The sequence below is a fragment of the Denticeps clupeoides genome, unplaced genomic scaffold, assembly GCF_900700375.1.
Source record: "Denticeps clupeoides unplaced genomic scaffold, fDenClu1.1, whole genome shotgun sequence".
Lineage (NCBI taxonomy): Eukaryota > Metazoa > Chordata > Actinopteri > Clupeiformes > Denticipitidae > Denticeps > Denticeps clupeoides.
Window position 1 is genome coordinate 22,934 of NW_021629876.1, and position 18,895 is coordinate 41,828.

The window sequence follows — 18,895 nt, forward strand, 5'->3', positions numbered from 1 at the left end:
TACAGTAGAGGTCAGAAGTCTGGACACCTTCTCATTCCACGTGTTTTCTTTATGTTCATGACCATTTACGTTGGTAGATTCTCACTGAAGGCATCAAAACTATGAATGAACACATGTGGAGTTCTGTACTTAACAAAAAAAGGTGAAATAAGTGAAAACATGTTTTATATTCTAGTTTCTTTGCTCTGGTTACTGCTTTGCACACTCTTGGCATTCTCTCGATGAGCTTCAAGAGGTCGTCACCTGAAATGCTTCTCCAACAGTCTTGAAGGAGTTCCCAGAGGTGTTTAGCACTTGTTGGTCCAGCTCACCCCAAACCATCTGGATTGGGTTCAGGTCCGGTGACTGTGGAGGTCAGGTCTCCACTTTTTGTTAAGTACAGAACTCCACATGTGTTCATTCATAGTTTAGATGCCTTCAGTGAGAATCTACCAACGTAAATGGTCATGAAGATAAAGAGAACACGTTGAATGAGAAGGTGTCCAGACTTCTGGCCTGTACTGTATATATCCATAAAAATCAAGATTAGCACTTGACTGATGAAATATTGTATGTGTGTAGTAGTGAGGAGCTGATTTAATCGGATGGTCTCATCCACCCAATCTGCACAGAAGACTGAATTGATGGAACTAGAACTGATCCCAGATCAGCTCAGACGTGAGGTCAGAACCCGCCACAGACGTCCCACCCGACTTACCCTTCTTGCTCCTCTGCAGGATCTCGTTGGCTTCTTTGAGTGTCACCCCTGCCGGAGCCACCACAAGGTCCTCCAGCTTCGTCATGACCTGGAGAGAACAGGAGATGAAGAGCAGCAGCTGAACTGGGCCAAACCATCTGCACTCTGATCAGAAAAACAGACACACGACCAGACGCTGGGCGAGGACTAGTCCAGCGGAACAGTTGAAAATGAATGTTTAAATGAGTTTTCAACGTGATTGTTAAATCCAGTTGGGTGAAGGACACCACGTTGGGCTGCTGGGGTTTATTTTAATAAAAAGCAATAAACAAGCCCCAACTTTACATTGGTTATTGGTCTAAAAACATATTCTGGGTGACCATTTTATTATTCTTATTTTTCACTTATTTCACTATTTTCACTTTGTAATTTTGAGTTTAAGAGCAATAAACTTGTATTGGAATTATTGTTTAAATGTTTTTCAGATACGTAAATTGGAAGATATAAATTCCTAATTTGGACTATCAAAGTGGAATCGATAATTGACCCAAATCAGGAAAACGGCTCATTAATCGATGCATCCTAAAAATAATCATTTTTCCCGGCCCTCCTACACCAGATGTCTCCACTGGTGCCACCGTCTCTCAAGGTTCATCTAGACTCTTCTGTCTTGGAGACCAGGCGGAGGAATCAACTTCCACTAGACGTCTGAACAGCTGAGGCACGAAAGATCTTCAGAAACCTTCCTCTTTAGGAAAAAAAGAGCTCTTACAAACACAGGTTTCTCAAGCGAACGGTCTTTTGGGTCCTAGTGGAGTAAATCATTTATTTCTAGGATTGATATTTTAAAGCACTTCTGGATAAGAGTGTCTGCCAAATGCTGTAAACTTGACTGGCTGGACCCACCTCGCTGAGGGGCAGGTCATGCTCTTCCTCCTTCAGGAAGTCAATGTCTCTGGAGGAGATGATGCCCACCAGACGGCCACCCATCCGCCCGTTGTCTGTGATGGGAATTCCGCAGAATCCGTGTCGAGCTTTGGCCTGGAAGACGTCCTGCACTCGCTCCTTTGGGCTCATCACCACCGGGTCCGTAATGAATCCCTGCTCGTATCTCTGAGGGAACCACACGGGGAGGAGGGGTCAGAGGGAGCGTGAGAGGAACACAAGACTACAGGAGACAGAAGCGAAACAGCGGCATGAACAAGAAGAACAGAAGACAAGGAGAACGGAGGACGTGGAGGGGGAGGTACCTTGACTTTCCGGACCTCGTTGGCCTGGAACTCAGGAGTGCAGTTATGGTGGATGAAGCCGATGCCGCCGGTTAGCTGACAAACACACATACACACGTGTTGAGAAACCGTATCTGGATCTGGATCCAGGATCTGAGAACCCTTTTCCACTGCACTGGTTGTGGACCGTTTCGGTTCCCAAGGTGGAACCTGTATTGTGGTAAAAACCGGTCTGGAACCAGGAGCCTGTTACATGAGGAGAGGTGGGTGGAGCCAGGAAGCGGAAATGGAGGTCTGTTCTGCTGGTACCAGTGCAGTGGAACTGGGAAGGTGACGCCTCTCTCATTACCGCCATGACGATGGCCATTCCCGACTCGGTCACCGTGTCCATGGGTGACGACACCAATGGCGTCTTCATGGTGATCTGTTTGGTCAGGGCGGACGTCAGGTCCTGCAAAAAGAACGTAAACGTCAAGCCTGCAATCTGACACCGTTAACCAATCAGAAGTGACCACAGGCTCCACCCCACAACACAGCAGCTACTCACCACCTGGTCTGCGGTGAAGTCGATGTACCCCGGCAGGATCAGGAAATCACTGGAAAAAAAGATATAAAGAAGTATAAAGACGTCCGGAACGTACTTGTAGGTCGGGGTTCGAGGTTCAGGGTTCTCTGTATATAAAGACCGGAACCTCTTACTTGTAGGTCAGAGTTCGGGGTTCAAGGTTCTCTGTATATAAAGACCGGAACCTCTTGCTTGTCGGTCAGGGTTCGGGTTTCAGGGTTCTCTGTATAAAAAAGACCGGAACCTCTTGCTTGTAGGTCAGGGTTCGGGGTTCTCTGTATATAAAGACCGGAACCTCTTACTTGTAGGTCAGAGTTCTAGGTTTTCTGTATAAAAGACCGTAATCTCTTACTTGTAGGTCAGGGTTCTAGGTTTTCTGTATAAAAGACCGTAATCTCTTACTTGTAGGTCAGGGTTCTAGGTTTTCTGTATAAAAGACCAGAACCTCTTACTTGTAGGTCAGAGTTCGGGGTTCAGAGTTCTCTGTATAAAGAGAGACCGGAACTTCTTACTTGTAGGTCAGGGTTCAGGGTTCTCTGTATATAAACACTGGAACCTCTTACTTGTAGGACAGGGGTCGGGGTTCTCTGTATATAAAGACCGGAACCTCTTACTTGTAGATCAGGGCTCAGGGTTATTTGGATGCCAGCGTGGCTGTATAAAGAAGACTGGAACCTCTTACTTGTAGGTCAGAGTTCGGGGTTCAGAGTTCTCTGTATAAAAAGACCGGTACCTCTTACTTGTAGGTCGGGGTTCTAGGTTTTTTGTATAAAAGACCAAAACCTCTTACTTGTAGGTCAGAGTTCGGGGTTCAAGGTTCTCTGTATAAAAAGACCGGAACCTCTTGCTTGTAGGTCAGGGTTCGGGTTTCAGGGTTGTCTGTATAAAAAGAGCGGAACCTCTTACTTGTAGGCCAGGGTTCGAGGTTCAGGGTTCTCTGTATATAAAGACCGGAACCTCTTACTTGTCGGTCAGGGTTCGGGTTTCAGGGTTCTCTGTATAATAAGACCGGAACCTCTTACTTGTACATCAGAGTTCAGGGTTCTCTGTATAAAAAGACCGGAACCTCTTGCTTGTAGGTCAGGGTTCTCTGTATATAAAGACTGGAACCTCTTATTTGTAGGTCAGGGTTCTCTGTATATAAAGACCGGAACCTCTTACTTGTAGGTCAGGGTTCTCTGTATATAAAGACTGGAACCTTTTACTTGTACATCAGAGTTCAGGGTTCTCTGTATAAAAAGACCGGAACCTCTTACTTGTAGGTCAGAGTTCGGGGTTCAAGGTTCTCTGTATAAAAAGACCGGAACCTCTTGCTTGTAGGTCAGGGTTCTCTGTATATAAAGATCGGAACCTCTTACTTGTAGGTCAGGGTTCGGGGTTCTCTGTATATAAAGACCGGAACCTCTTACTTGTAGGTCAGGGTTCGGGGTTCTCTGTATAAAAAGACCGGAACCTCTTACTTGTAGGTCAGAGTTCGGGGTTCAAGGTTCTCTGTATAAAAAGACCGGAACCTCTTGCTTGTAGGTCAGGGTTCTCTGTATATAAAGACCGGAACCTCTTATTTGTAGGTCAGGGTTCTCTGTATATAAAGACCGGAACCTCTTACTTGTAGGTCAGGGTTCGGGGTTCTCTGTATATAAAGACCGGAACCTCTTACTTGTAGGTCAGGGTTCGGGGTTCTCTGTATAAAAAGACCGGAACCTCTTGCTTGTAGGTCAGGGTTCTCTGTATATAAAGACCGGAACCTCTTACTTGTAGGTCAGGGTTCGGGGTTCTCTGTATATAAAGACCGGAACCTCTTACTTGTAGGTCAGGGTTCGGGGTTCTCTGTATATAAAGACCGGAACCTCTTACTTGTAGGTCAGGGTTCGGGGTTCTCTGTATATAAAGACCGGAACCTCTTGCTTGTAGGTCAGGGTTCGGGGTTCTCTGTATATAAAGACCGGAACCTCTTACTTGTAGGTCAGAGTTCGGGGTTCTCTGTATATAAAGACCGGAACCTCTTACTTGTAGGTCAGAGTTCGGGGTTCAAGGTTCTCTGTATGAAAAGACCGGAACCTCTTGCTTGTAGGTCAGGGTTCTCTGTATATAAAGACCGGAACCTCTTACTTGTAGGTCAGGGTTCGGGGTTCTCTGTATATAAAGACCGGAACCTCTTACTTGTAGGTCAGGGTTCGGGGTTCTCTGTATATAAAGACCGGAACCTCTTACTTGTAGGTCAGAGTTCGGGGTTCAAGGTTCTCTGTATAAAAAGACCGGAACCTCTTGCTTGTAGGTCAGGGTTCTCTGTATGTAAAGACCGGAACCTCTTACTTGTAGGTCAGGGTTCGGGGTTCTCTGTATAAAAAGACCGGAACCTCTTGCTTGTAGGTCAGGGTTCTCTGTATATAAAGACCGGAACCTCTTACTTGTAGGTCAGGGTTCGGGGTTCTCTGTATAAAAAGACCGGAACCTCTTGCTTGTAGGTCAGGGTTCGGGGTTCTCTGTATAAAAAGACCGGAACCTCTTGCTTGTAGGTCAGGGTTCTCTGTATATAAAGACCGGAACCTCTTACTTGTAGGCCAGGGTTCGAGGTTCTCTGTATATAAAGACCGGAACCTCTTACTTGTAGGTCAGAGTTCGGGGTTCAAGGTTCTCTGTATAAAAAGACCGGAACCTCTTGCTTGTAGGTCAGGGTTCTCTGTATGTAAAGACCGGAACCTCTTACTTGTAGGTCAGGGTTCTCTGTATATAAAGACCGGAACCTCTTACTTGTAGGTCAGAGTTCGGGGTTCAAGGTTCTCTGTATAAAAAGACCGGAACCTCTTGCTTGTAGGTCAGGGTTCTCTGTATGTAAAGACCGGAACCTCTTACTTGTAGGTGAGCCCGTCTCCGCCGTTGAAGAGCTGCTGTGCGGACAGCCCGTCTTCGGGAACGTAGCCCGTCTGTCCGCTGATCAGATAATCCGCCATGGAACCCGCGTCACTCCGCTCCGCCACCAGCGAGGGCACGTGCGACGTGTGGCGCGCAGCGCGACTTCCGCCGGTATAAATAAACACGGCGGCCCGCGTCACTTCCGGTATCGGCGGCCACGTGGTCCGCAGGGCGCTCGTATTATTCATGTACGCGGTGTCTGCGTGTAATAAAACTTTGTGTGACGTGTACTCCGTGTTTCTAATATTATAAACCTGCATGTTGGTAAAATAAAACCCGTAACAGATTTAACTCGGGGTGTCCGCTCGGCGCCCAGAACACCATGTTTGGCTTGTGCTGAAGGGTCAAGTTAATTTTAACTCGAGGACTCTGCACACCAGACCAGACCGGTCACGTCCAGAGAGCGACACCAGATCGAATTTACCTCCAGCAAATAAACCTGCAAACTCACGTCACGAGGCATGCAGAGAAAGAAGGACAGAAGGCAGCAGCTGGTTTAAAAACTTTCAGTTATTCTATCTCTGTATTAATGTACAACCGTTGAAAATAACTTTTTTTTTTTTTTTAGTTGTTTTTACATTTTTTGAAACAATCTACCTTTCAACAGCAATAATCCAGAACAAAAAGTGGACAAATGTGATAAGGAAGAAAAAAAGAAAAAAAAAAAAAAAACCCAACAAACCAGAGATGGAGAAAAAAACCATGGGATGGTGAAAAGAGAGAAAGGGTGTGGGACTCTAGGCGGTGTGTTTCATGTGAGAGAGTGTGTGTGAGAGAGTATTTCTGCAACTCTCTACATTAACACTGTAGTGTGAGCAGGTGTGTGTGTGCAGGTGTGTGTGTGTGTTTCCCGTCTGGATCCCTGCAGCAGAAGAAATGAGAGATAATATGAGCGAATACAAATGGCAGGATGGAGGGAGGCAGGGCGAGCGAGCGAGAGCGAGGGAAGGTGGATGGAGGAGTCTTTGGAGAGGGGCGGGGAGTCGAGCTGCTGCTGCTCCTCCTCCTCAGGTGTCATGAAAGTCCTTCAGCAGCGTGCGTCTCTTCTGCTCAGCTATGTGCATCTGATTCTCCAGATCCTGACACGGAGGAGCAGAAGACAATCACATTAGGAACAGGCTACAACGTGAAGCTCATGTCGGCTTTGTGGCTTCAGAGGAACGCCGGCAGGCTCGCTCTGCTCTGATTGGTCGGTTCTGTTCTTACCCCTCTGTCGTTGGCGCTCGGGTCGACCTCTCCTCCTCTCTCGTAACTGTCGGCTCGCTCCACTTTCCACGACAGGTTCTCGATTTCCGCCTCCAGCTGCGCCTGCTGGTACTCGAACTAAGAGACACGCCGGGGGTTCAGTCGCGAGTTGGGTCTCAATTTGATGGAACGAGATTCGCTGCGTCACTCACCAGTTTTTTGCGTGGCCCCGACTCCATGTAGTAGGCGTACGGGTACGTGTACTGCAGCGTATAACGACACTGTCACACACACACACACACACACGTTAAAACGCACATCTGCATTACATCAATCAATCAATAACTGGAGTCATGTGATTCCAAAAGAATTTCCAGAATTTTCACCTAAATTTCACAACCATACGTTCTCTGAAATTCCTGTGCAAATTTAAAGAAAGAAAAAGAAATCAACCAAAATATTTTAAATTAAACAGCGTTTCTCCCTCCAAGTTGGCGCAGTCCAAGTAAAAGTTCTGGAACATGGAAGTGTGACGCGGTTCACTACATTTACCGCATTTACCAGACGCCGTTATCCAGAGCGACTTACAGTCAGTAGTGACAGGGACAGTCCCCCCTGGAGACACTCAGGGTTAAGTGTCTTGCTCAGGGACATGATGGTAGTAAGTGGGGTTTGAACCTGGGTCTTCTGGTTCATAGGCGAGTGCGCTAGGCTACTACCACCCTCACTACGTAGATCCAGCAAAGATACCACAGACCTGCAGCAATTTTAAACGTTTCGGTCCTTCATGTTATACATTCGTGTGTCCATCAGATTTCGATGCGTTTTCCAGAACCAAATATATCTTTATTTCTCTTTTGAAGGTTTTTAAATGAGCGTAGGAACCCTGCCTTCACGAGCCACGCTCCTGGACTGAACTCTGAAGCTCCATGAAGCTCCACTGGATGGACTCCTGCCTGAAGATGGCGGCGAGGTCAGGAGTGTAATACAGAGATAACCGAGGCGCCCCGAACACACAGCATTACTGTGATGGTGAGAGCCCCACCCACCCACCACGCCGGGAACCCCGACACCTTATCAAGAGTCAGCTCTGAGAAGTGCGTGTGTGTTTGGTTCTGATTAGTAGAGATGTACAATTCATGCAAAAATTGACCAAAAATTTGAATTAAAGAAAAAAAAAAAAAAAAAGGACAGATGGTCAGAATAATCTGGGTCCTGGATTCTGTAATTCACTCTGGACCTGGGTGGAATAACCACAGCCAATCAGGAAGCTTCCCTCGGGCGGGGTCCTGATCTATTTTCAAAACGTGCTGTATGGATTTGGTACTAAATTACCCAAAGAAAATTATCTAAAAAAAAGCAGTGGCAGAAAAAGCTGAGAAATAAGCAGGTAATCAGCACCGGGCGTGTTTGGGGCCGAGAGTGTGTGTGTGTGTGTGTGTGTGTGAGATGCACCTTGGCCAGCAGCTCGGCTGCGTCCTGCATGTACTGCCAGTCGATCCAGGTGCCCAGGTTGTTCATGACTCTCTCCTGGATCTTCTCCTGGATGCGCTGGTACGTCTGAGCCTCCAGCTGCAGGCTCTTATTATGATTCTCCCACTGAAAAGACACACAGATCAGGGGCAGCTGGTGCATGATGGGAGATCTGCGGGCGACGCTCACCCTCTCGAAGTAGAAGAGGTATTTCTTCAGCGCCTCTCTGGCCTGCGCCTGCTGACTCTGGTTGACGATGTCGGGGTTTTCTTTGTAGCGGCTGCATTCGTAGTACTCGCTTCCATGAGTCTTCCAGTCTCCCAGACACATCCAGCAGAAATCTGCGCACACACACACACACAGTTACACACACCCTGCCGTGTGTAAGAGAGTAAACACAACAGATATGATGACAGCTGCGCCAGATCCCTCACCGTGTTTACATTTGGAGCATTGCTGCGGAGAGAAGAGGGGGCGGGGCAGAGAGAGGGGGCGGGGCCATCATTATTATCATCATGCCTCAAAAGACCTAAAAAGCAGCATAGTGCTGATTGTAATTCTGCTGAAAGATCTGCTCTCCTCTCACCATGTGGTTGCAGCCGCCATTCTTCTCGATGCAGATATTGCACTTCGGACACTGAAAGACAGGGAGACACCGTCAACATTCCAACTGTGTGTGTGTGTGTGTGTTTGGACGCAGCATCACAGAAGGATGATCAGCGCTGAAGGATGAACGCTCCACCACTCCATCCACAGACACTCTTCTCCTTACAATACACATCACTGCTGGCTCGGAGTGTGTGTGTGTGTGTGTATGTGTGTGTCTCTCACATCTTTAGTGTGCGCGCTGATGTAGTTTGCCGTCTCAGAGTCGTCTGCACATTTAGTCAGCCACTTCCGGATGGTGGCGCAGTCCGTGGGGGCGTGGTACATCTGCCTGCACTTAAAACTGCGGAGAGACGGAGACGTGTGTGTAATTTGTCGGTGTGATGTGTGTAATTTGGGTGTGTGTGTGATGTGTGTGTGAGATTTGTCGGTGTGTGTGTGTGTGATTTGTCGGTGTGTGTGTGTGTGTGTGTGAGATTTGTCGGTGTGTGTGTGTGTGTGAGATTTGTCGGTGTGTGTGTGTGTGTGAGATTTGTCGGTGTGTGTGTGTAATTTGTCGGTGTGATGTGTGTGTGATTTGGGTGTGTGTGTGTGTGTGTGTGATTTGTCGGTGTGTGTGTGTGTGTGTGTGTGTAACCTTGTCTGTTTACCAGAACACTTCACAGCAGCGGCTGCACTGAACTCTGCGGGCGCGCGGCTCCTGGACCTGGATCACCATCGGGCAGTCAGCACCCGGACACAACTGAAGCTGGACATGAGACTGAGACACACACACACACACAACTAGATAAAGGTCTCCACATTGATACATATTTTACATATTAATAAATCCAACACACACCTCCACATAATCTCTGAAGAGGTAGCGTCTGAATTTCTCCTTCAGCTCGTCTCCAGGCAGCAGAGGGAGGACAAAATCGTCCGGCGTCTGCAGCGAGCAGTCCTGAGCCATGCAGGATATCCCTACACACACACACACACACAAATATAACACCTTCTTCAAGTAGACACACACACACACACACACACACACGCAAAACTCACCCACTCCAATCCCATCCTTCACCAGCACGGTGCAGTACTGCTCCCAGCATGCCTTGCAGAAGACGTGCTGGCAGGGCAGCGCCAGCATGGAGTCCCTCCGAACCAGCTGAAGACATACGCCACACTGCAGCGAGGACGATGCCTACACACACACACAAACACGTGTGGAGATCTTGTACGTACACACACGCTCGAGGTGTGAACTGGTCTCACGCCGCGCTACCCTGACGCCACAAAAATATGGAATCAAACTTGTGCCAAAAGTTGGAAAACGAAACTTTCTCAATATCGAACAAAAAGGTGAAACAAGAGGCTGGAATTCTGCAAACATCTCGCTCTCTTTCATTTTCGCCGCTGGCTTCTCTGTCACTCCGGTTTGGGTTGGACTTTTGGCACAATTCTCTCGTGTGGGCGGGGTTTCGTCTCATTGGCCAGCAGGTATTTGAGTGACAGTTGCGCATTCAATCATTAATTACAATCGTGCAGTCGATCGGGAGCAGGTGTGTCTGTGACTGCTGTGCACGTACATCCGGCAGCGATGTGGGGTTCAGAGGTCGGCTCTGCTCAGAGAGCCTCATATTTTAACCTTACTCGGCAAATCTGATTCACCAACACACAAAGCATTCGTATTAAACAAGTAAGGTTAAAATACGAGGCTACGGACACCATGAGAGCCTGAAAAGAGGCCAACTTCCCATCACTAGTTCCGGGGGATGGAGCTGAATATGGGGCAGCGGGGGCCTAGTGGTTAAGGAAGCGGCCCCGTAATCAGAAGGCTGCAGGTTCGAATCCCGACCCGCCAAGGTGCCAACGAGCAAAGCACCGTCCCCACACGCTGCTCCCCGGGCGCCTGTCATGGCCGCCCACTGCCCACCAAGGGTGACTGTTAAATACAGAGGACAAATTTCACTGTGTGCACAAGTGACAATCACTTGTCGTGTTGTAGACCTCTGGAGAAAGATCAGCTTCTCCTCCATTCCTGCTTTGTGTGTGTCTAAGTCATAGAAACCAAAAAAACTTGGACACGTCCAAAAATACGTTGCGGTGCAGCGTCATCACCATCGTCACATCATTCATCGTGTTTTACGTTGGATGTAGTATCGTCCACATCACGATGCAGCGTGTCACAATACTCACAGGCACGGGTCTGCTGCTGACCGCCTGAACCTGGGCTTCACAGAGCAGCTGAGACGAACTCGATCTGTACCTGCAGGACACACACGCGCGGGACGTTGCAGAGTGAGTGTGTGTGAGTGTGTGTAATAAATGTAAAATAAGCCTGTGTGTGTGTGTGTGCATGAAGCGTCACCTGTCCAGGATCTGCGTCACCTGCCAGTGAAAATGGACGAGGACCAGCTTTGCTACAGCGGGCGAGACCTGCAGAGACAGAGAGAGGCAGCGTCAGCGTGGAGAAATGACACGGGTTCGACATGGCGGCCGGAGTCCTGCTGCTCAACGTCCACTTCTGGTTCTCATGATCCAGTCCCACACACCACCCTCGCCTCCACCAGCCTGACCACATGGACAGCAGATGGAGAGAGAAGGTAGGTGGTGCTGCAGGTCCACGCCTGCACTGTCATCCCCTGACCGCCCCAGCAGGGGGCGCTCCAACCATGCACTTCACCACCCACATGAAAAAAACAGGGACAAAGGAAGCCTGTTTACTTCTCAAGCTGCATCATCAGCCATCTCCTCGTACGTACTGTGGAGAGTGTCCCTGCCAGTCACGCGGGAGACCGGGGTTCGATCCCCCGACGGGGCGGAAGACGGTCTTCATGGCAGTGGTGGCCTGGCAGGTTAGGAAACGGACTCATAATCATGAGTTTACCCGTTCAGGGTTCCGAGGTGCCACTGAGGTCCCCTTGATGACAGTACCGTCCCCACACGCTGCTCCCCGGGCGCCTGTCATGGTGCCCACTGTCACCAAGGGTGACGGTTACATACAGAGGACACGTTTCACTGTGTCACCGTGTGCTGTGCTGCAGTGTCTCACAATAACAATCACGTCAATTTCAGTGTCTTCGTCAGGGACACGACTGGTTTATATGTGGGTGTGGTGGGGTTTGGGACCCGGGTTCGGTGGGTCAGCTCTGCCGGATGTGAGAGAAGCAGACGCACCTTGAGGCTGGAGGCCACGCTGCAGACCTCCTCGGTGAGGACCTTCTGGCTCTCGCGGTAGGTCAGGCAGGTGAAGTGGTACGCCTCAGGGTCGAACGAGTCCTGCTGCTCCACGTCCCGGTCCACGTCCACGTAATAATCGTCGATGTCACCTTCACCCACGTCCTCCTCTTCCTCAGAGTTCAAGCCCACATCTTCCTCATTGCTGTCAGAAGCCTGGCTGCTCATGTCTACCGACATCCCAGCCTGGGCCCGCCCACCTTCTGACGGACGGCACCCCTCCACCAATCAGCAGCCTCGCTGCCACAAAGACGAGCCTTCCCAGAAGGCTGTGGGGCCACGCGGGCACTCAGCAGCAGCGGAAGAAGCAGAAGAAGTCGCACTCGCCGTCAGGCATGAGGAACGGCTGAGGTGGAGGAGCTGAGAGAAGAACTGCACGAGGGAGAGAAAGAGAGAGAGAGAGAGAAGAGCATTATTTGTCAGATCTAATTAAGCCACGCCCACATGACCCTCCTGAACCTGGTCCTCAGGAACCTGCTGGACAGGAGTCACCAGCACCAACCAGAGATGTGGAGAACCTGACCAGCAGTCTGACCCAACACAGCAACACACTGGTTATTATAAAAAAAAAAAAAAAGATGGAGAAACTTTATTCAGTTTCCTGAAATTTAAACTAGAGTAAATGTATCACACTCGCCTACGTACCAGAAGAGCCAGGTTCAAACCCCACTTACTACCATCGTGCCCTGAGCAGGACACTTAACCCTGAGTGTCTCCAGGGGGGGACTGTCCCTGTAACTACTGATTGTATATGGGCGTCTGGTAAATGCTGAACAGAGCGTACGTAGTCCACACCGCACCAGGAGCTGCTGGAGAACCATGCTGGAGAGGTTCCTCACTTTATTCAATTCTCTGGATTGTTAAATATTTATTTATTAGTGGTTTATAACTATGATGTTACAGTAAAATGAATTGTTTGTTAAATCTAACAGTTATAATGACGTTGATGACTTAACAACAAGGTTAAGAGAATTTACTAAAGTAAAGCAGGAAGTAATATTGTAATAGTTACTCGGCTAATCTTCCCGGCCACGCGTACCGCGGCTTTATTCGGATTACGCGACCGACGCCGGCGGAGGAGGAACCACGTGACCCGGTTCGGTCCGGGTTCTGCTGCCGGTTCCCCCGCAGGCCGCCGCCAGACAGCCAGCCAGCCGCGTTTCCCGGAGCCCCCGGAGCCCCCGGACCCGCCGCCCGCAGCCGCCCGGACTCTCGGTGTAAACAAGGCCGCGTCCAGGCGCGGAACCGAACCCGCACCGCGCCGCGCCGCCGCGGCCCCGCCGCCACTCACCGGAGCGCCGCGGAGCGACGGCAGCTGCAGTCCCGCCGGAGAGCCGCCGCAGAGCCGCCGGAGAGCTGCCGGAGCCCGGGTTCCACTGCTCCACAGCCGCTACAGCGGAAGACAGGAAGTGGAGCGGAGTGGGAGGCGCGTCACTTCCGGCCCTGCTGCGGGGGGGCGAGGAGGCGATAAATAGAAGAATGGAATATTGGGATAAATTCGGGATTCCATCAGACTAGTTCTGTTTATCATTTATACTCGTGCCTGTCACGTTTATCTGTCTTTTTCTTTTATAATAATTCAGAATGATTTATTAGTTGTAGCAATTCTTATTGCGTTTTAGTTCTATTGCATACTTTATGGACACTCTTATGTACACTCTTGGTATACTCTGTACTTTCTGTATATAAGATTTAGATAGTCTATTATATTGTACCGTTCATTGTTCATTTATACACACTTATAGACCTATGTACATTCATACATATATTTATGTTCAGTATATTTATAAACAGTATAAACATATTATACAACTTGTACAAATAACACTTGCACACATCCTTACACACTGCTGTCGTATTTTTACACTGTACTTGAGAGTACTTGAGACACCATCCACCGTGTTGTAAGTCGCTCTGGATAAGGGCGTCTGCCAAATGCCTTAAATGTAAAATGTAAATGTACCAGAATCAAATTCCTTGAACATGCTTGGCCAATAAACATGATTCTGATTCTGATACAGAGCAGTCGGAAAGCTTCTTACCTGACCTTTGATTGGACCGTCGTGACCTCTGCTGAAGTTAACCTGCTAAATCCTGCCTTGTGCAACAGCCCTGATCTTCTTACTCCGTTTCAACATATTCTTTTAGAAGTCAGATATTTTTACTCTTGGTTTGAAAGACGGGATTTGCGGCCTTGATGTTCTCATTTATTCATCCGCCACGCACGAAAGAACATTCGTCATCCACAACAACTGAAAACTGACCAGGCAAAGCTAAATATTTCACACTAATGTACAAGATTTATTTGTCAGAAATGTGAGTGGAGTGAGACACGAACGCAAAGCAATAAAGAAATAAATATGATTTTATTTCACATCAGGAAGATGAAACAAACACACTGAGACACTCTTTACCAGTAAACGGCGATTTCAACCTGACTCTTTCACTCTTCGTTATAAAAACCTAACCAATTTCCATCTAAACAGCAGCAGGGAGACCCCTGGACCCTAATCGTGGTGGGAGCGCATCGGATACGAATCCTTTTCTGGTGAGGATTAAAGTGCAGAAAGACCAGTAGACCTTGTCTCAGCAGGGAATACAGAGCAACGTTTGGCTGCGTTTGGGTATAAAGACGTGAAAATGTGAAAGGCGTGTCTCTAGGAGGCGTGGGAGCGGATGCTCAGCTTCCTCTGTCGATTGGCTGGATGCTGCTTGGCTTTGGCCAGGATCTCCTCCTCCAGGAGGTCCAGCGTGTCGGCGCTGCTAATTGGCTCAATCCTCTCCGCCTGCGGTTCCTCAAGCACGAACCCGTCGCTCTCCGTGTTGCCGTCCTCCTGCTCGAAGAGCAGGTAGGAGGCGGCGTCCGCCAGACCCCCGACCAGGCCGCACAGGGCGAAGCCGGAGCCCAGCAGGTACATCCGGAGGGTCCCACGGCTGCAGCCCTGAGCCATCAGCTCCCGAGCGAAGGGAAGGATCTCCTTCATGGTCTCCATCGTGCTGTCTGCAGGGACAGAACCAGTCAGAACCAGTGTGGTCTCCTGTATTAGAACCTGGGCTGAGACAGGGCAGTAAAGAGATCCTACTTACGACCCGAGGTGCAGGTAGTTCCTTTTCTCAGAATCAGAGGCCAGAGTGCTTCTGAATTCCTCCACATTTAAAGACCCACAAGCCAAGCGCCACGCCCACCAAACATCTCTCATGAATATGGATGAGGGGCGGGCAACTGTACAAAGTTCACTGCTGATGGTGGAAGGAAAAGCCCCACTCAACCAAATACACAGAGCTGCAGCAGCTGCAGGGTCATGTGGGGTTTGCGGTGGTTTCTGACGTCACCGTGCAGGTGACGGGGGGCAGAGTGGGACCATGTTGAAATCTGAAATCCATACGTTGTCCTGGTGGCACCATGAGTCTAAAATCTGTTCTCAGCACAGAATGGGACATCAAAATGGGACAAAAAAGCACCGGACAGTCATAATGACAAATCAACTACTTCTTACGGGGCAAAAGGTTGTGGGTTCGAATCCCGACCCGCCAGGGTGCCACTGGGGTCCCCTTGTCCTGTCTCCACACGCTGCTCCTCGTGCGCCTGTCATGGCGCCCGCTGCTCACCAAGGGTGATGGTTAAATACAGAGGACACATTTCACCTTGTTCACCATGTGCTGTGCTGCAGTGTCTCACAATCACATCACTTTCACTTCATCTCTTAATCAACAGTTTAATTAATGTATCTATAAAGTGGCTTTCAACATTCACTGATGTACAGGTTAATATTGTCATGATATGAACCAGAAGACCCAGGTTCAAACCTCCCTGTAACTACTGATTGTAAGGTGCTCTGGATAAGGGCGTCTGTGTGTGTGTGTGTGTGTGTGTGTGTGTGTGTGTGTGTGTGTGTGTGTGTTATTGAGTGTTTTCACATCTCTCAGTCACGTGATAGTCACTCTCACCACTTGTGGGCCCTGATCCTTCTGGCCTGCTGGACGATGTGACTCTCTGACCTCTTCCAGGCATTTTGGTTTATGAAATTCAGATCAGAGGTCACACACACACACACACACACACACACACACACACACATACACACAGACTTACACACACAGATAATGGTACAGTGTGTGTGGAGTCGTTGATGTTCAGCATCTTCTTTTTTTGTGAGTGGTCCAGGTATTCAGGTTTTAAAGTGTCCTGTATATGACGCCACAGACAACGTACAATCACTGGAGATGTGAGACAAACGAGGACTAAAACTCAACCACATATTCAGGGACCTGAAGCTGACAAAGAACCACACACACTGACGTTTAGCCTTCAGCGGACTGGGTCCAGGGCCAGCTGTGGTAACGGTAGAGGACCCTGGGGACTGATAAGCCTGGAGAAAAAACATCTGATCCAGACAGAAAAAAAGCATTTTACTGCACATAACCATAACGTTGTGCTTCTCTACTGTACATTGTGTTGCAGCGTGCTCTTCTGTTATATGTTGATGTTATATTATGTTATACTGGGCTGATCGCTGTTAGATTAGGTGTTGTTACACTGTGCTGTTCACTACTGTATGTTATATTACAACGTGCTCTTCTGTTATATGTTAATGTTATATTATGTTATACTGGGCTGATCGCTGTTAGATTAGGTGTTGTTACACTGTGCTGTTCACTACTGTATGTTATATTACAACATGCTCTTCTGTTATATGTTGATGTTATATTATGTTATACTGGGCTGATCGCTGTTAGATTAGGTGTTGTTACACTGTGCTGTTCACTACTGTATGTTATATTACAACGTGCTCTTCTGTTATATGTTGATATTATATTATGTTATACTGGGCAGATCGCTGTTAGATTAGGTTATGTTACACTGTGCTGTTTGCTACTGTATGTTATATTACAACGTGCTCTTCTGTTATATGTTGATGTTATATTATGTTATACTGGGCTGATCGCTGTTAGATTAGATTATATTACACTGTGCTGTTCGCTACTGTATGTTATATTACAACGTGCTCTTCTGTTATATGTTGATGTTATATTATGTTATACTGGGCTGATCGCTGTTAGATTAGGTTATGTTACACTGTGCTGTTTGCTACTGTATGTTATATTACAACGTGCTCTTCTGTTATATGTTGATGTTATATTATGTTATACTGGGCTGATCGCTGTTAGATTAGATTATATTACACTGTGCTGTTCGCTACTGTATGTTATATTACAACGTGCTCTTCTGTTATATGTTGATGTTATATTATGTTATACTGGGCTGATCGCTGTTAGATTAGGTTATGTTACACTGTGCTGTTTGCTACTGTATGTTATATTACAACGTGCTCTTCTGTTATCAGTTGATGTTATATTATGTTATACTGGGCTGATCGCTGTTAGATTAGGTTATGTTACACTGTGCTGTTTGCTACTGTATGTTATATTACAATGTGCTCTTCTGTTATATGTTGATGTTATATTATGTTATACTGGGCTGATCGCTGTTAGATTAGGTTGTTACACTGTGCTGTTCGCTACTGTATGTTATATTACAACATGCTCTTCTGTTATATGTTGATGCTATATTATGTTATACTGGGCTGATCAGTGTTACATTAGGTTATGTTACACTGTGCTGTTCACTACTGTATGTTATATTACAACGTGCTCTTCTGTTATATGTTAATGTTATATTATGTTATACTGGGCTGATCGCTGTTAGATTAGGTGTTGTTACACTGTGCTGTTTGCTACTGTATGTTATATTACAACGTGCTCTTCTGTTATATGTTGATGTTATATTATGTTATACTGGGCTGATCAGTGTTAGATTAGATTATATTACACTGTGCTGTTCGCTACTGTATGTTATATTACAACATGCTCTTCTGTTATATGTTGATGCTATATTATGTTATACTGGGCTGATCAGTGTTACATTAGGTTATGTTACACTGTGCTGTTCACTACTGTATGTTATATTACAACGTGCTCTTCTGTTATATGTTAATGTTATATTATGTTATACTGGGCTGATCGCTGTTAGATTAGGTGTTGTTACACTGTGCTGTTTGCTACTGTATGTTATATTACAACGTGCTCTTCTGTTATATGTTGATGTTATGTTATGTTATACTGGGCTGATCAGTGTTAGATTAGATTATATTACACTGTGCTGTTCGCTACTGTATGTTATATTACAACATGCTCTTCTGTTATCGGTTGATGTCATATTATGTTCTACTGATGTATACTGATGTACAGATGTATACTGGGTTGATCAGTGTTAGACACATTATACTGTGCTGTTCTGTACTGCATGTTATGTTACATGTTCTGATATGTTATTTTTGATTGTGTTGTCATGTACTACGTTGAGATATGTTGGTCCTGCTGTCTGATCACGTCCTGACCATTGTCCTGCTCCCCTCTGCCCCTCTGCTGCTGATGTGGTAAATGGCCTTCAGACACTTTTTTTGTGTATGAGGCAAAAGAGGAGAGGAAATGGAGCAACACAGAGACTTTTCCTTCTTACTTTCTTCTCTGCTCGTTTTAAAATTAAGGAACTAACGGTTTCAGACTTTTGACCCACATCTATGTGTGTGTGTGTATGACAGCATAGACAGATTCCCTTTAACCAAACAGGGTATGGACACCATTCCTACGGAGGCTGTGAAAATATCTCTATCCCTGTAAATCATGATCAGTGTATCATGTCCCCCACACGCCCCTTCTGTCTTTAGGACAGGAACACAGGAAGGGTCACATGACCAGGCTGTAATCCCTCCTCACCTGCTCTGGTATTAAGGGTTGTGACCTGTGCGATGATTGCATGGTCAGACGTTCCCTTCTAATCCTGTCACCTTGTCTGTGTGTCTCTGAGGGACGTCCTGCAGAAACGGGACACGGGGCGGACACCGCACTCTGCCAGGGCTGTCAGACAGTCTCTGTCCCTGAATGACCCCCCACACACACCATTTACAGACTGCTTGCCACATCGACATTTGTCAGTAATGTGAGACAAGGACCAATCAGAAGACG

At 47.5% G+C, this 18,895-nt stretch overlaps 3 protein-coding genes across 3 annotated transcripts; all 3 read right to left on the reverse strand.

The window, feature by feature from the left end:
• Positions 1–614: 614 nt before the first annotated feature.
• On the reverse strand, positions 615–5,511 carry LOC114776356 (inosine-5'-monophosphate dehydrogenase 2-like). The gene is made up of 6 exons (XM_028966783.1): positions 5,324–5,511; positions 2,453–2,501; positions 2,255–2,356; positions 1,927–2,001; positions 1,583–1,789; positions 615–785 (listed from the first exon to the last, which is right to left on the reverse strand). Exons 1-6 carry the CDS (start codon positions 5,419–5,421, stop codon positions 630–632), a joined length of 687 nt encoding a protein of 228 aa, XP_028822616.1. The 5' UTR covers positions 5,422–5,511; the 3' UTR covers positions 615–629.
• A 364-nt stretch (positions 5,512–5,875) lies between these two features.
• arih2 (ariadne homolog 2 (Drosophila)) lies at positions 5,876–13,300 on the reverse strand. Its single transcript, XM_028966771.1, has 15 exons — positions 13,161–13,300; positions 11,810–12,241; positions 11,001–11,068; positions 10,829–10,898; positions 9,692–9,833; positions 9,489–9,610; positions 9,298–9,407; positions 8,873–8,990; positions 8,628–8,678; positions 8,476–8,497; positions 8,231–8,382; positions 8,024–8,167; positions 6,781–6,849; positions 6,590–6,706; positions 5,876–6,462 (listed from the first exon to the last, which is right to left on the reverse strand). Exons 2-15 carry the CDS (start codon positions 12,047–12,049, stop codon positions 6,391–6,393), a joined length of 1,497 nt encoding a protein of 498 aa, XP_028822604.1. The 5' UTR covers positions 12,050–12,241; positions 13,161–13,300; the 3' UTR covers positions 5,876–6,390.
• Positions 13,301–14,216: 916 nt separating this feature from the next.
• LOC114776359 (G0/G1 switch protein 2-like) lies at positions 14,217–15,052 on the reverse strand. Its single transcript, XM_028966785.1, has 2 exons — positions 14,957–15,052; positions 14,217–14,870 (listed from the first exon to the last, which is right to left on the reverse strand). Exons 1-2 carry the CDS (start codon positions 15,021–15,023, stop codon positions 14,527–14,529), a joined length of 411 nt encoding a protein of 136 aa, XP_028822618.1. The 5' UTR covers positions 15,024–15,052; the 3' UTR covers positions 14,217–14,526.
• Positions 15,053–18,895: the final 3,843 nt, after the last annotated feature.